At 41.6% G+C, this 17,217-nt stretch overlaps 1 protein-coding gene across 1 annotated transcript; it reads right to left on the bottom strand.

Annotated features, from left to right (window-relative positions):
- Positions 1–306: 306 nt before the first annotated feature.
- On the bottom strand, positions 307–16,913 carry gas6 (growth arrest-specific 6). Its single transcript, XM_037749203.1, has 15 exons — positions 16,389–16,913; positions 16,022–16,182; positions 13,243–13,267; positions 13,078–13,140; positions 9,550–9,672; positions 8,387–8,506; positions 7,109–7,231; positions 5,901–6,022; positions 5,610–5,728; positions 4,706–4,895; positions 4,445–4,609; positions 4,183–4,351; positions 3,825–3,973; positions 3,538–3,739; positions 307–2,388 (listed from the first exon to the last, which is right to left on the bottom strand). The coding sequence occupies exons 1-15, from the start codon at positions 16,462–16,464 to the stop codon at positions 2,237–2,239; spliced, it is 1,959 nt and encodes a 652-aa protein (XP_037605131.1). The 5' UTR covers positions 16,465–16,913; the 3' UTR covers positions 307–2,236.
- Positions 16,914–17,217: the final 304 nt, after the last annotated feature.

Here is a 17,217-nt window from a genome sequence, read left to right as displayed (position 1 = left end):
CAGGCTAGTTAGCCACTTTCTCCCAATCTTCTCATCTCTCGACAAGAAAGGGAATAATCCCAAAATGTCAAACTTTTCCTTTAAATTCTCATTTTAAAGTATGGCACCAGTACAACTTTTACTCCAGTACCAGGTGTTTTTACTGTATTGTTGTGTAATTGTCACACAATTCTTCCTCTTACAAATAAAAAGTTGAATTCATATGAAATAAAATTATTTTATCAACAGTCGAAAGCTGTATTGGAAAAAGCTAGCACATAAAGTAAACCTTGAATTTAGAAGATTAACCACATGTCACACACGGAGCAAGGCATGAAAAGTTTATCTTAAAGTAACCACACAGCATACAAATGCATTTTTTGAAAATACAATTTTTACTCTATGGTGTTCATACAACTGCTTTTATTTTTTGTTTTTTAAATAGGATTTTCACTGTTGAGGGAAGTTGAAACTCAAAAGGCACACTCCTCTCAGCATTGTACACGTTACTGGCAGTTAAAGTGAAAAATGAAAACTAAAGACAAGTTCAATATACAACTCATGGTAAAAAAAACAAAACAATAACTCGTCAAGCTCTATATTCTGGCATTCATTCATCAGAAAACTAGAAAATGATACATTACAGAAGGAAGTAAAATAACACTGGAGCCCTTTTGGCATTCTCAGTCACAATGCTCCTGACATTCTTTGTTTTTATTGTGTTTTGATTTGCTCAGCACCTATAAAATCAAATAAAAAAAAACTGAGTCCCCAAAGATTTATGATACTTTGATCCCCAGCTATTGCTCTCACAGTCTCCCAATTCCTACTTCAAGAAAATAATTGTGTATTTGTCGCTCAAACGTTTTTAGGAAGCAGAGACTCAGATTATTGTTTGACTTTGGATCAACTTAAATGTGCAGAAAACCTCAGTGAGCACAAGGTAGTGTTTTTGTTTTCTGTCTCCTATAAAGCATTGTACAGTCACATTATTTACATATTCAGTATATTACAGCGCACTCTTTTTACTCTCAGTAGCTTGTGTGGTGCGTTCGATGCAGTGCTCGCTCTCTCCTTCATGGAGAGGGCCCCTTCCTGTCTCCCTGTGCTTGTGAGACTCATCTAACATCCTCAGATCCGTATACGGCAGGTATTATATGTGAGTGGGTGATTCTGAGGGAAAGAAGGGGCCTTAGTGACGAAGATTATTGAGAATCAGGGTGTCAGTCGGGTCTTTAAAAGACTGTAATGCATAGTGTATTAACTGCAATGAGCACAACATGTCATCAGAAGAAGTATTAGCTCTGTGTGTGTGTGTTACAGTACTGCACCTTTGTGAAATGGTTAACCTGTTTGGAGGGAAGCGGTTGTGAAGTTTGGGTTGGTTGCTCTCTTTGTAGGCACATGGTTGATTTTTAAGGTTGCAGGCAGACATGGAGTGCTGCTTTAGACACGAGGAAATCAAGAAAATGGCTTTTACGCGCAGTCCATCGCTACCTGCAACAATGTGCAAGTTTTTTTTTACAGAACACAAAGTTGTGCCTAATACCACGCCACCCCTGCAGTGGTGACGGAGGGGATTCAGCTTGGTAGGAGCAAATAAGATTGATTTAGTCCCCAATCAGCCCCTAAAGTCATTATGCAGCAAACACTCATGAAGCACCTATTCACACATTTTCTCTGAGTAGGGTAGCTGATGAAGGACTATTTATCTGGTCCCCATGGGCCTTTAGGTGGACTGGATGTAAGCAGCATGACCACAGCTCTATCAGCGGAGTCGCTGCAGCGAAGAGTCACTCTGCCTACACAGTTCCAGTAGGATCTGCATTTAAGCACAGGATGCCAGCTGTAGTAGGCTGACCCAAGACCAACCAGTGGGCATTGATCTAGATAAGGCCCTGTGTGTTCTTGTGGGCTTACAAGGCTGTGATACATGGGCAGTTTTTGAGGCAATGTTGTGCAGCATTTATTCCCATATATTCTGCCTAGTACAGGGGGGCATTGCTCATTGGCTGACTAACTGCCTTACTGAGTCATTATACTGAGATACTAGGCAGCAGTGTCATCACAGTAAAAGGACAGGGTGATCGTGGGCTAAGGCTCCAGCTGAACCACGACGCCTGGTCCAGCTTTTATTTTTTACATTCCAATCTTAAACATCTCCCCACTGGTCAAAGCTTTTATAAATATATTGGAAATATTCTCCATTGCCTCAATGAACTGCTTATGGATCAGTTTTGGCAGACTGATGCGCTGGTCACTGGTGAGAGTCCAGCAGGGGGCAGGAGTGTGAGCGGATGTCGTTGTGCTTGTGGATGGCCTGGTCCAAGTCCAGAGGCTGTCTGTTAACACTGACCTCCATGCACCCGCTGTAGGGCGCCGACACCAGCGTGGACACCAGAGGAACATCTGAGGGAGGAAACAACAATATGTGATTCAGCAGATAACAAGATGGACTGTGTGGGAGCCCTAACTGAGACCTAACCGTAAGTGTGATAACAGTATTAGTCAGTGTGTGGAATAAGTCAGACTCAGCAAACGCATTACGACATCACAATTTGCAACAAGGCGAAAAAGACAAAATCCTTATCATGGTTTCTTTCCAATGTGGGGAATGTTGGATCCTGAATTATTTAATCAGCTGCCAGCCACTGCAGAACTATGGATCATTATTATGGTTTTGCTATATACACAGTACAAGAAAGTGAACCACTAATAAATTGTAGGATTTTTGCAGGAATGACCTCATCTCATTATTCGTGGGTAAAAGTCAGGGTTTATGAGAGCCCGTTATGAGAGCCAATCCGCAACACCCAACCCGCAAAAATATGCGTTCATCAACCACCCGAACCTGACCCGACCCGCAAACCACCAACTTTATCATTATAGTAGCACAATAAATGTCAGGCCTGAGGTCTGAGACAACAGAGACAAGCAGACTCGAGTGCCGCAGTTTGCGGTTTGTGTGTGTCTGCATCGTGATCTCAAATATATGTGAAATGACCACGACCTCTTGACAGCGCATAACGTGGAGGTGTGTTGGAATGTGTTAAAATTACGTACCGCCACCACGGCTGGTGTGTGTTTGTGTTTGAGAGAGAGACACAGAGAGGGTTTCTGTAAGTTATTAATAACTTACTCGGAACGCTGCTTTGTCACTTTTTTATCCGCCTAAACCCGCAATATTTTCAAGTAAGCTCACTCGAAGCCCCGTGCATCACTGATGGTTAAGATCATTTATTGCTGACATGTGGAAGCTAAGAGTGTTTAGAGAGAGACTGGAAGATAAATATAATTTTACGTTATTCAATTGATCGGCTCAAGAAAACTGGATGTTACAAGGTTTGTGTGGCTTTTCAATTTTAAAATCGACGTGTGACAAATACTTGCTTTGACTCTGCATGTGTTCTAGCACAACATTTTTCTTCACTGAAGTAAAATACATGAATAGCAAAAAAATAATGTGCATGTGTGTGTCTTTGTTAAATGACAAGCTGTCTTTAAGCTTTGCTTAAATAACATCCTGCTAAATGTGTATAGAAATGTGCATGTCCTCACCAGGGAGGCCTCCTATAAAGGTGCTGGACTGTGACAGGACATCAATAGGAATGTCGGTGTCTTCACTACGTCCAGACTGGCCATCAACCAGCAGCAGGGTTTGGTTGCCTGAGATCGTCACCTGGATTTCATGACTCTCGCCGTCACACAGGGGGGCTGGAGAGCTGGCAATGATGACATCACCTACAGATACCAGAACAAACTGAAGACACACAAAAGGTCAGTTTGGAGATCAAACAAGAGTAACATTTTACAAACAGACACAGGTAGAGCTTTAAAGTACTCACATCTCTCCATTCATCGGTGCCGGGATGATAGTCTGCCAGAACGATGGAGAGAGGGACTCTGTCCTGGTGAACAAGTGCAAACAGCACTCCAATCGCAGAAGTTGGACGCAGGGTCAACTGTACGCTCAGGTTCTGTGTTTCTGAAGTAACTATAACAGGAAGTGAGAGAACAGCCGGTCATGAACTTTATCGACAAACAAAGATGAGGCGAATTGTTGACAAAAGAGTAGGCGATGACGAGAGCCACCTAACTTTCACCCAAACAAATTAAACACTGAGTAAGAAGAAGCCATTAAGCTCAGATATACAACCCTCAGCCACGCTATGCATAACACTCCCACACATGCACACACTGCACCATAGCTGATGTTGAAGAGAGCGAAGCCGGTGCCAGGGTAATACGCTCCACGATCCTCGGTGCTGAAACACTGCATGTTGTCGTTGGACCGAATGGTTTCTTGTATGGACGTATCTTCCCCCGTCAACCACCTCCAGTCTTTCATACATCCGTCCAGACGGGGGTTCACCTACGTCATGATCATACCAGTTGAGAAATATGTAAAGAACATCTCTCTTAGGTGTATATTCAAGAAAATACACAAGCACATACAAACAAACACCTGATTGACGAGGCCGTCCTCTCTGAAGGGGACTCCTCCCACGGTGAGGTTGAGCTCGTGCATGCCTTTCTTCAGCGTAAACAGATCACCGTTTACTGCAATCTTCATGACGGCCTCCCTGTCAATCTTAATCACTAGACTCCGACCCTGCTCCTCCACCGAGATCTGAGAGGGAAATGAGACATTTAAAGAAGCCTTTAAGAAGAAGCACTCAATCAGCTAATTAAGCTAATGTACTGTTCATGATAGAAAACCTCCAACCTTTCTCCACTGGCCGTCATTGACGATGGGTCCGCTGCTGGTGACCCTGCTGACGGTGCCGTACTTCAGCTGCAGCTCCAGCTTCCCATGATGCATTGCCAGCACGATCCAGGAGCTGTTTATGTGACCTCCGGCAAAGAAGATCACGCCCTCAGGGTCGTAGGTGCGGAAGTCAAACTCTGCAGAAAAGCTGGGAGGTGGGGAGCAGTGACAGAGTGTGTATTTGAATAAGTAAGTTTGTATGACAAAGATAATTGAGAATAAATATTAAATGAAGGGAAAAAAAGAGGAAAGAAAGGACACGAAGAAAAACAATTCCTTAGAGTGACCAAAATAATTTGAACTGCTATGCACTTGGCACTCAAACTTAGTGGGTGGCATTTTCCCAGCTAATATTAGACATTTTTTTTAGAATTAGCTGATAAAACTTCATAGAGTGACTATGTATGGTAAAAAAAACGAAATATGTTTCCCTTAAAGACATCAAACCAAGTGGCTGTTCAGCCCACGGTATCATTTCAACAGAAACATGCCAATCAAAAACAAAAATATGGACAACACTTTAAAAACGGGATTTGATTAAAGCCTAAATCTTAAATTATACTAATGATCTTAAACTATACTAATAAAACTGAATTATTTTATCTTCTAATGCATACAAATAGACAAACATGCAGAAAGTTAGACAACATAAGAGTTTGATACATTTCCTCAGGCAGCATTGAGATAGATTGCTGCCAGAGTAATACTTCCTTTTAGATCTCATCTATAATTGAAACTAAAACGGTCCTACCAGAAACAACCGGCAGGTTGGAAGAGTCCATTTAATCATTTATCTGTCTTCATACTCAATATAACTAAGGTAAAACTGTAGAAACTGTTGAGAGAGTAACAATTTTCTCACCCAGTTTGAATCCTCCTGCGGAAACGTAGCCTCACTACTGGCACGCCGCTGAACATGCGGCCCAGGTAGAGGGAACGAGAGTTCCTCTTCAGAGACGGCGACATACAGGGAGTTATAGGCTGTGAAAACACAAACATAAATCTTGAGATAACGCATGGTGCTACTTCATGAGCACCCTTCGTGTATTTACGACTAGTTCAAAATGCTTTAACAGATCAAGAATGCAGTTTATAGTTCACATTTAACAACAAAGGTGAGAGCTGAACTATGAATTTGCTATATGTATTTCACCTTACAGCTCCGGAGGTCCTGGCCCAGCTTCATGCCCTGACGACCATCACAGAAGCATTGGAAACTCCCTGGAGTGTTCAGACACTCTTCTGCACACACGTGCGCCTCACACTCATCCACATCTGACGAGTGACAGCAGGTTGAAGAAAGTAAAAGAAAAGGAGAGATGAAAGTCAGGAGTGAGGTATAAAAGGTTACAGAGAATCAGAGAGTTCATGAAGTTATCATTAGTCCAAACTTTCAAGGACCTAAAAAACATCCTCAAGCTTTTAAAAATATATCAGATCTCTTCTGTCAACACATCGGGGAATGCAAACAACACTCGAGTCAAGTGGTCTTTGCCGTTGACTGGGTGGTACTGTATCTCCCCGCTCCATGTACAACCTTACATGGCCATGAGAAGATTGGCTATAATAAACGTTAATTCTCAGAGGAGGAACACAGAGGTTATGAAAAGTCTGGTTTCCACTGCAGAGCAAAACAGGGATCACGAGTGATTAATGACTTTTAAGTCTGTGAATTCTTATTCAATGTTTTTACCAACAGACCTGATGTCGTGGTTGTTTATCTTATTATGTTAACTTATTAAATTCCAAGACATTCCAAGCAGGTTTTTGGCCTCGAACATCCTTCCATTCCTTGAGTATAAAAGTGTATGTTGAGCATATTTGTACATCTTAACATTACACTTATTAAGGTCCAAGGCTACTTGAGGATTAGGCTTGGTAATGCTGCTGTGATTGTACAGTTGGCTGTCATGGTGTTTTCAGATCATTGCATGTTTAAAGCAGGATTTGGTACATTTAAGATGACTCTGAAAAGTGACAAACACTTCTCTAACATGTAAACTTAAAGTATGGCAGGTCTCGTTGTGTGTTTATGAATTCTGACTACTGCATTTTACCTCATTTATTTTGCTTTTATAACTATTTCTGTCCTGACCACATTTGAAATCAAAAAGAGCACCAAGCAAAGGTGAATCACAGCGTCAGTCTGCATATTTATTTTCCGACCTGAAATTAACTTTTTCTAACCGCATGGAGACGGTGACCTGTTACCTACTTACACAGAATTTCTCCAAATGTCTTTGCATTCCTGTCCTGACCCCACAACACAGCTGCATCAAGTCCTGCTGAGGCTGAAGCTGCTCCTCAGTCAGTTCTCATGAGACTATGTGTTTGTGTGTCTTTGTGTGTGTACACACTTACCAACACAGCTCTTGGTTTCATTGTCGTAGACATAGCCGATATCACACGAGCAATCATAGCTGCCGTCCGTATTGTCACACCGTGCAGTTCCACACACACCTGGGTCCTCACACTCATCCACATCTGAAAGAAAACAAAATGTGGTCAGCTGGACCGGTCAAAGTCTGGTGGAAATTCAACAGAACCAGGAAGACTATAAAGTCAACTCCTCAGCTAGGAGGACATGATCTGAGGAGGTTATTTGTATCTTTGCTCATTAGTGTCAGGAAAAAAACGGGTCAGGAAAAGACATCTGACACCTTAACTGAATTGAAATTAAAATCAGTGACAAGTCAGATGCTAGTAATTTATGGTCCTGATTGGTTAACCCATTTGTGCCTGAAACTGAAATATTTAATTTCCTTTTGTGGAAGTGTTCTCTGGGCTTGCCTAAGCACAAATGTGAAGACATTTTCAAAATCTGTGAAATCATTTTGCTGAAAAGGTATCATACTATATCTAGTCTTTGGGCACATGGGACTACTGTTTTTGCTATAGACTCTATCATATTTTAGGAAAAAACGGTTGTCCCATGTGCCCAAATACTAAATATAGTATGATATGAAAATGGCTGTATCTCAGAAACTACAAGGAGCACAATCAAATATTTGGTATCTATGAACTCATAACAAGTTGAATATCAAAGATATGCACACGTAGCATTTTTCCTAATTTAAAAAAAAAAAAAAATAAAGTGTGATTTTTCATGTGATCTTCAAATTGTTTGTCAGCATCGTACTGTATATACGTACATACATAGAGTATCAGCTTGTTCCAGCACTCTCTGAAACTACGTCACATATTTACACTGAAGACACCATTTTCAGAGGCTGGTACCATTAAATCAAGTGGAAATGTCGAGGTGTTTTTATCATGACTTCTGTGGGTTTAGACAATGATTATTTGCACAACATGACTTTGTCATGTTGGACCTGGCAAAGGGTCTGTGAGGTTGATGTGTTTTTGTCATTCAATCATTAACTAAATCATTTATTCTTTATGGACTTACAAAGATAATTATGTCACAAGACAGAACAACACTGCCATTGGATTACTAAAGGGACCTCTCACATTACATTTCCTTGCAAATTCAAAATATATATACAACAATAACAGCAGAAATAATATTTGTTATAGTTGAAGTGGATTCAAAAGTGTTCAAATACAGACTGAGTCAAACAAAGTGTTATTTGCAGCTACAGTATTGACATGATTCCAGTTGTTGTATGATGTGCTCACCGTTACACATGTGGCGTCCTACCAACATGTAGCCTTGGTGACAGGAGCAGCGGTAACTGCCCATAGTGTTGTTGCACTCGTGGTCACACCCTCCATTTCTCTTGCTGCACTCGTCGACATCTGCAAATAGGAACGTACAGGGCACAGTCAACATGAGCGCAGGAAAAACATCATCATGGGGCTGTGAACAGCAATAGGCTGTTTGGCTTGCGCTAAGATTTCTCATTGTAATTCAGGATCAGGTTAGATTTAACGTAACTCAAAGTTTAATTTTGAAATTCTGAACAAGAGCGCACAGCGTGAATTGCCAGTTTGATAAAGTTTGAAATGCTAAATGTCCTATGAATTTGTACTTTGTTAAACGCCTCACAAATAACTGACACACTATGTCATTGTGGCTGAGTGTTGCATTTGAGTGTTTAGCAGGAGTGCGGTCGTCAAGTGGAAAAGGCTCAGACCGAGTCAAACTGAATCTGTTTTGGTTTCCTCGCACAGTAAGGTGGCAGGATGAGTCACAGTGGAAATGTGAGGAATGGTGGCTGTGCCATAAATCAACCATGTTTCCCTCTCCCTCACAGTGTGTGTGTGTATGTATTATGTGTGTTTTCCAGTTCCCGCTTATACACTTTGTTACATTTCCCTTGTAAAAGTGGAATCCTCTAACTTTCAGTGCTAGCCTCCCCTCAAATCTATATACAGTAACTAGCTCTGACCTCTAATGAGACAAATAGATTCCTGCTGTGGGTTCCCGTACATGCAGTTCATATTGACCTGACACACCATTCACACATCATTAATAGCAGCAGCAGCAGTTGGATATTAAAGAGGCATGTCAACAACAACAGCTGCACTTGTTAAGATAAAAGTGAAACAGAAACACTAGAAGTAGAGTTTTGTGAGGTCAAAATAAAAAACAGTCACATCAACATGATGAGAAACAATTAAAATATTTGACAAGTATGTGACTAATGACAGTGATGGGAAGCCAGATCTTTCTATCAGTGTAGGCGACAGTCAGAATCAAGGTCACAGACACTTTGACATCTATCTAGAGACTCTGGATATAACACAAAGTGACGGTGCAAAAATCCAACCTCTGCTGAGCTCTAGCACACGGTGTTCAACTATATAACCTCTTCCCCTTTCCATAGCAATGACAGTACCTTTCTCACATCTGGCTCCTGCCCAGCCTGTGAAACAGTGACAGAGGAAGTCGCCCTTTTTGTCCTCGCAGCGCACCGTACCTTTGGCATTACAGGGAGAAGGAGAGCACTGGTCTGGAATATCTTCAAATGAGAAAAAACAAACACAGACAGACAGACACAGAGGAAGGAGGTGTGATTATTGCTTTCAAATTGAGTCTGCGCAAACCGGATGCATACGATGAGTGTAACTCTATACTGATACCAGACAGAGGAAGGGCATATCTCATGTTCTGCATATCAGGAGTTCAATATAAATAGCCTAATGCTGCCTAAGCCCTCCTGCAGGAGATGCCCTAATTCTGTCCTTCCCAGCATACCTGTCCTCTAGCTAAAAAAAAACCCAAGATCAAATAGAAATTCAACCTTTGTTTGTCTTATTTTTTCTATTAAATAGTTTCACTTGAGCACTCTCTTTCGCACCAAGCTTGTGTTAGTGAGCACATGTGTAAATCTTTTCTCTCTCCATGCACTTTCCTTTTCCCAGCAGTGGAGTTCTACTGCTTGACAAGTCTGGGCATGTTAGCTGGAGTTCAGAGAGAGAAAAGGACAGTGTTAGGAGAGCAGGAAAGAGATAAGCTCACATGGGAAACACAAAGGCGCAGCTTTTTCACTGAATGATGTACAATACTGTACAAAGAAATACCTTAATTCCAATAGCAATACATCTATTACTAAACTACTAACACGTGGGCGCTGCATATAGTGGCAAACTAGTCGATCAATTACATGCTCCAGCTGTGAGATGTTTTATTGATTGCCAGCGGATACTCACAACAAACAAAGGGTGAACCATCAATTGTGAGAATAAATGAAAGACACAAACATAAAAATAAAAATGATGGGCTTTGAGTAAAGTGATGACCGCAGGTTTTCATCAATTCATCAAGATCTTACTAAATGTTACCTGTAATCTGAAACAACTGGGTTCTGTGAGCTACCACAATACCAAAAATGCATTTAAGGTGCATTACCAGGTTAAATATTCTCTAAAATACCAAAACATATTAGTCAGCTTACTATATAGGGACAAGAATTACTTTAAAATATCATCAATCAGAACCAATATCAAAATTATGCCTGTAGTTATACATTGATATATGTGGATGATTCATTTTACACGGCCATACTTATGTATTTTGATTTATTTTAGCTAATATTCTGTTAACTGTGTCAGTTACTAGTAAATCATGCATTGATAAACTTACTGAATACATTTCTATACATTTGTAAAAAAAAAATGCTTTTCATAATTAAGTGGAGACGATTTTCTAGCTTTGACATGTACAAAAAAAAACTTTAGATGGTAAATGGACTTGCATTTATATAGCGCTTTTCTAGTCTTCCGACCACTCAAAGCGCTTTACACTACATGTCAGCATTCACCCATTCACACACACATTCATACACTGATGGCAGAGGCTGCTAAGGTGCCAACTTTGCCCATGAGGATCTAATCTAAATACTCATTCGCACACCGATGGCTATGACTTCAGGAGCAATTTTGGGGTTATGTGTCTTGCTCAAGGACACATCACCATGTGACTCGGAGCAGCCGGGTATCGAACCGCCGACCTTCCGCTCTACCCTCTAAGCCACAGCCACAGCCGTTGTGGTTGTGTTTTGATTAGTTAACAGAGTTTTTTTTAGTACTGCAGTGTCTGAATGGAGAAGAAGAAGGTGTGATGTTGTGGTTGTGTTTTGGTTGCTGCATGCAACCTTGGACTAAAAAAACACAACCTTCCGATTGGTGGACGACCTGCTCTACCCTCTGAGCCACAGCCGCCCCAACCATGCAATATTGTTGGCCGATTACTAAGAAGTAGGGCTGCAAATAGCAATTATTTTCATTATCGATTAATCTGTTGATTATTTTCTTGACTAATCGATTGGTTGTTGGGTCTATTAAATGTCAGAAAATGGTGAAACATGTTGATTAGTGTTTCCTAAAGCCCTAGATGATGTCCTCAAATGTCTTGTTTTGTCCAAAAATATTCAGTACTGTCATAGAGGAGTAAAGAAACCAGAAAATATTCACATTTAAGACGCTGGAATCAGAGAATTTGCCGAATAATTTAATAGTTGACAACTAATCCATTAATCGTTGCAGCTCTACAGAGATGCTCGACATGTCTTAACAAACTAAATTCCATAATATTGTTCTGTTCATCATTTGAGTCAGAGCAACTTGTGCTCATCTCTACATGCCTCTTTATGTGCCTCCTTCTAAGGACAGTCCTTAAATGAATCAGACCAAATTGACCAAAGCTCCTGGTTAGTAATATGTTGGGGTCTATGAGCAAACAGGGTCACCAACCGCAGGAGCCTCAATTGTTTCCTCTGCTTAACATTTTAGAGGTCCCTTAACAGCATGCCCACATTTAATTTCATTTAATAAAGCACACACTGTGGGCTACCACAATGGCAATTTGGATAAGCCCTCCGAAGTTTACTGAGCAGCTTCACTTCACTTCACACAGTATATGCTAGAGAATTGAAAATGTGTTTTTAATGATTCCATTTTTCTGCAGAGCAATTCACAGAACATTTGAGTCTGCAAACTGCAGCCTAAAGGAACAGAAACAGGGAGGAGGAGTGGGAGAATAAACACTGTCTGCTGTGCTTTTGGTATGTGGAAAAATGAAGCCGAAACTGTATCTTTCCATAACATGCCATGTTTGTAAAATCCCATGTCCAAAATATTCCATAAATGGAATTAGTGGAATGATGTGCTTTGATACGGGTATACCACCCACCGCTAGTCTGCACTGAGGCAGGAGACAGATGGGCAGAGAATTGCAGCGACAGAGAGAGAGAAGTGGTGAGAGAGAGATAGCTGATGAGCTGCCGTGTCATGATGCTGCAGCTGAGTCATGGAAACCCCCCCTCGAGGCTCCTCAGCCAATAGCAGTGAAGCCGGGTTGGTCTCCTGTATCCTGATGCAGCAGAAACCCTGTGCTCCACTCACGTCAGACTTTCTCTTTCACGTCACTCCTCCGCTGAGCCAACTCACGAAGACGCTGGTGCACTCAACCAAGAGATAGTGCGTGAGTATGTGACGACTGAAGGGGTGTGTCACTCATTCACCAATCTGCAGCATCACTGTAGCAAAGTGCTGCAATATTACTCACGGATACCTAAGCGCACGCACATATAGCACGCACAGGCTACCTCAAAGTCACATAATCAGTCCGGTGTGTCACGCTACAAAAACCTGACCTGGAGTTGCCTAAAAGATTCAGCACCTTTTCATCATCTTCCCTTCCTTTTCTTCTTAGAGAGAGCATGTGTGCCTGAGTGTGATGCAGAGCGGGGATACTGCAGTGCAGCCCAACCCCACACTACAACTAGGTGCCTCTCTCTACTAATACTTACACAGTGACAAGAACCACAGAAGGAAGGATGAGAAAAAGACCGTCTATTATCCTGTCCACAGTTCTGCCATCAAGCTCTAAAATTAAGATACAGATAAGAGGGCATAAAACTTACTGTGAACACATGTAATCAGATCCTGTTTCTTCTTTTCAGCATCTCCAAACCTCTCCACACAGGCTAGACAAAAAGAAAAATGAAACGAAGACATTACAAACATATAATCAGTCGAGTCGGCAGTTAGGAGTAGAGATGAAGAGTTTAGTCAGAATGAAAACTTACCTAAATACTTGGGATAGAAGTAGTCCTAAACCAGGGAGAAGAGGTGGAAAGAGAGGGATACAGTTAGGTAAGCGTATAAACAAAAAACGAAACAGAACTAAATGCTTACGATTAGTGGGGGCGAGTTCCTTTAATACTTGACATAATCTAGGATTTGGTTTCGTTTCATGCCTGATCTCTGTGCTCATACTCATGGGAGTGAAATAAACTTATAAACAATCATTAATTTTGACATTTACGTCTGTGTGTTCGTGTGTGTTTAATGTCAGGAGAGAGATTACAATATGATTACTCTGTTATCTGTGTGTGCTCCCTCTAATGGGTGCGGCCCTTTGCCAAAGGCTTCCTGAGGATTCTCTGCATTCCTGGTAGTAGTAGCATCCCTCCCACCTCCTGGCTGCAGTACTCCTCCACATGTAGGTCAAAATTTGCAGATAATCTACCATTGGAAAGACTGGCTTTGGAGGCTCAGAGATTTTAGCGAGCTGCTGCTGCTGCTGCTGCAGTAGGAGCCAGGTGCAGCAGACTGAGGTGAACAAGTCTCTTGTAAGATTCGGTTATCAAAAGTCAGCTAAACCTAGGAACATATTACACAATGTTAAGCTTGATTATACCCCTGATTTGCTGCAACAAATGATTTGCAAAGGTCAGTCACATTTGGTTAAGATGTAGTGAGGTCATAACAGTCAGTTGTGTGACACCTTTTTATTTCACCTAACAAGTGAGAGACCAGAGACTTGGTGTGATTGTGTGTGTGTGACCAAAGATAATCATATAGTATCCAAGAACTCTCCCTCTCTCTGCAGAGTCAGAAAGCTGCAGCAGAAGAAAATGCAGAGTCAGAAATGGGCACCACTTTCAGAATGAATAATGCAGCTATGAATGAGTCTGCAGCTTTGTGGTACGACTTGGTAGAAAACTACAGGCACGTCAACGCTATCCTAAGGATGATGTACGTCCAGATGATTCAAACTCAACTAATGTCACCTGACTTCACCTTTTCCTCTGAACCCAGCTCGACTTCGCTTTAATCCTGCCTCCATCAGCTTCCATGTCTGTCCAATTGGATAATCTTACGAGTAATCTCTGAGTCATCGATTGCCTCATTCACCCCCTCGCCGCAACAATTCACAACGGCAAAACTTCAAGGGTAAGAGCGATTGTTAAACAGCAGGGCAGCATCCCCAGCACACCATTAACAAACACGTACAGTTAAACCTTCATCTGAATCTCTCACTTAACTTGTTGCTATTATTTAACATTTTAAAGGGGTTTGGGCAGGAGTCTCTATTGTAAATGGCCCACACTGTAACTTAGCTTACTGAGTAACATTGACACGTGCAACACACCATGTACAGGTGTCAAAAGACTTAATAGCCAGTGTTCCACGTTTTCTGACACGTTACACTATTTATATCTCTGGGGCTTGTTGGCATATATAGCACATATAGAACATATTCAATAGGCTTACATATTCACATGGATGGAAAGGCTAATCTGTGCATTCATGAATGCAGAATGGAAACTAATCTGCAGTCAAAGTTCCTGAATACACACAGTGTGATGGATTTTGTATGTTGGTAAACATAAAAGAGGGTGGGAGTATGTATACGGATTAGCGAGGCAATGTGCATTACTGTGTCGAATGAAACACATTTCTCAGCCCATGATCAACAGCTAAGTAGCTCCCAATCCGAATCAGAGGAGTTTGTTTGCACAATTCACATGCAGGATATTTAAAAATAGGCATGTGTAGACATAAAGCGATACAGATAGTGAGTACAGAGATGGAGTTTCCAATGTTTGGCATCCCAGAAGCCAAGCAGATCTCCAGTAGATAGGGCCAAATTGAATATATTTAAGACACACAAACGCCTGTGTGAGTTTAAGTGTGCATAGAAGTATGAAGGGGCGTGTAGGGATAGCAGAAACTGTATTTCATAAACTAAAGCTTAGTCACGCTGACTCAATGTCTGTCACAGAAACAAACAAAAAGAAGAAGATAACATGTCATGTCCTTGACGTGGGAATATTTTGTACACTGACAGCTATCAGCATTCACACAGACTTATTGGAGCATGAACACCAGCAGCCCAGACAATGAATCATTAGTCTACTGTTGCATTGCAGTCATCAATTTACAGTCAATACAAACATGATGTAAACAACCTTATGTTTTCTAACACATGCCAAGGGGTAAAAAGAACAGTTGTGTTTTGATTAGTTAACAGAGTTTTTTTTTTTTAGTACTGCAGTGCCTCAATGGAGATGAAGGTGTGGTGTTGTAAATGGTAAATGGACTTGAATTTATATAGCGCTTTTCTTGTCTTCCGACCACTCAAAGCGCTTTACACTACATGTCAGGATTCACCCATTCACACACATTCACACACATTCATACACATTCATACACTGATGACAGACGCTGCTAAGGTGTCAACTTTGCCCATCAGGATCTAATCTAAATACTCATTCACACACCGATGGCTATGACTTCAGGAGCAATTTTGGGGTTAGGTGTCTTGCTCAAGGACACATCGACATGTGACCCGGAGCAGCCGGGTATCGAACCACCGACCTTCCGCTCTACCCTCTGAGCCACAGCCGTTGTGGTTGTGTTCTGATTAGTTAACAGAGTTTTTTTAGTACTGCAGTGTCTGAATAGAGAAGAAGAAGAAGGTGTGGTGTTGTGGTTGTGTGTTTTGGTTGCTGCATGCAACCTTGGACTAAAAACACAACTTTAATGGTGGTTTTGGTGACATAATAATATAATCCTCACCGTCTCTGGGTCGTTTTCAAACACTTCTCTGGCCTCCTCTTTGGTGCACTTTTCCTCCACACACTCCCTCTCCAAGTGTCCTTGCTTCGTCTCCTCGAACACTTGATTAGCCCTCCTGTGTCTGCTCAGGAACTGGTTGGCCTCTTGAGGAGACAACGAAACTAAAACAAGAAAGACATTCATTAACCTGCAAGAACAAGAGAAGGTCACATAACTCTGTGGATTTAAGCACTATTTTTGGCAGAAAGGTTGCGAAACATCCACCAGTTAAAGCCCCTTTAACAACACATTTCATCATCAGTCAGCACACACATGTCAGAGGTGACTAGAGAGCTAGTTAGCAGCTAGCATGTGAGTGTTTACTTACTGCTGTCGGACCAGCGGACCAGCAGCAGCAGCAGCAGGGCGGCCGAGGAGAGCGACTCTGTCGGGGTCAACCGCATTGTGTCTGCACCAAGCTTCACAAACTTTCTCCTGTAGTCTCTCTATGTCCCCTTCTTCTCTGTCTCTGTGTCTCTGTGTGTCTCAATGTCACGGAGCCTCGGTGCTGCTGACGTTCACACTGCAGGTATTCAGGTACTTCCGACCGTTGCTCGTTAACGTCTCTGATGTGGAATCACTGCTGCCGTTGGGACCGTTGGGATATAAACGCTCGTGTGTTTCTCCCGCATATCAGTTAAGTTAAGCGACCGTCCTCTTCTTCTTCTCTCTCTAAGGTTCAGCTCGTCCTCATCGCGGTCTGTACTTTATGTTTTTGTGACCCTCCTCTCTTTCTCTGGCCGGACTGAGTCCCCACTCTCACTCTGCGGAGAAAGACAGACAGCTCAGCACGGCTCTCTGCTGCTGCTTCAGGAGGGGGAGTAGATCTGGAGAGTGGAGAGTGCAGGCAGCGGTAGTTCAGTTGGTAACGATGCATCCCTCCCTCCCACAGTGTGTGTGCGTGTGTGTGTGTGTGTGTGTGTGTGTGTGTGTGTGAACCCATTGTCACACAAAGTTGGTAATAAAATGCAATGAAATTAAATAAAATAAAATAAGATGAGAGAAGAGAAGAGAAGATAAAATAAAATAAAATAAAATTAAATTAAATTAAATTAAATTAAATTAAATTAAATTAAATTAAATAAATAAATACAAAAATACAAAAAAATGAAATAAATAAATAAATAAATTGAAATGAAATGAAATAAATAAATAAA

Source organism: Sebastes umbrosus, chromosome 2 (assembly GCF_015220745.1).
Source record: "Sebastes umbrosus isolate fSebUmb1 chromosome 2, fSebUmb1.pri, whole genome shotgun sequence".
In the NCBI taxonomy this organism is placed as follows: domain Eukaryota; kingdom Metazoa; phylum Chordata; class Actinopteri; order Perciformes; family Sebastidae; genus Sebastes; species Sebastes umbrosus.
The sequence above is the reverse complement of the archived record's forward strand: the minus strand, read 5'-3'. Positions and strand labels throughout refer to the sequence as shown.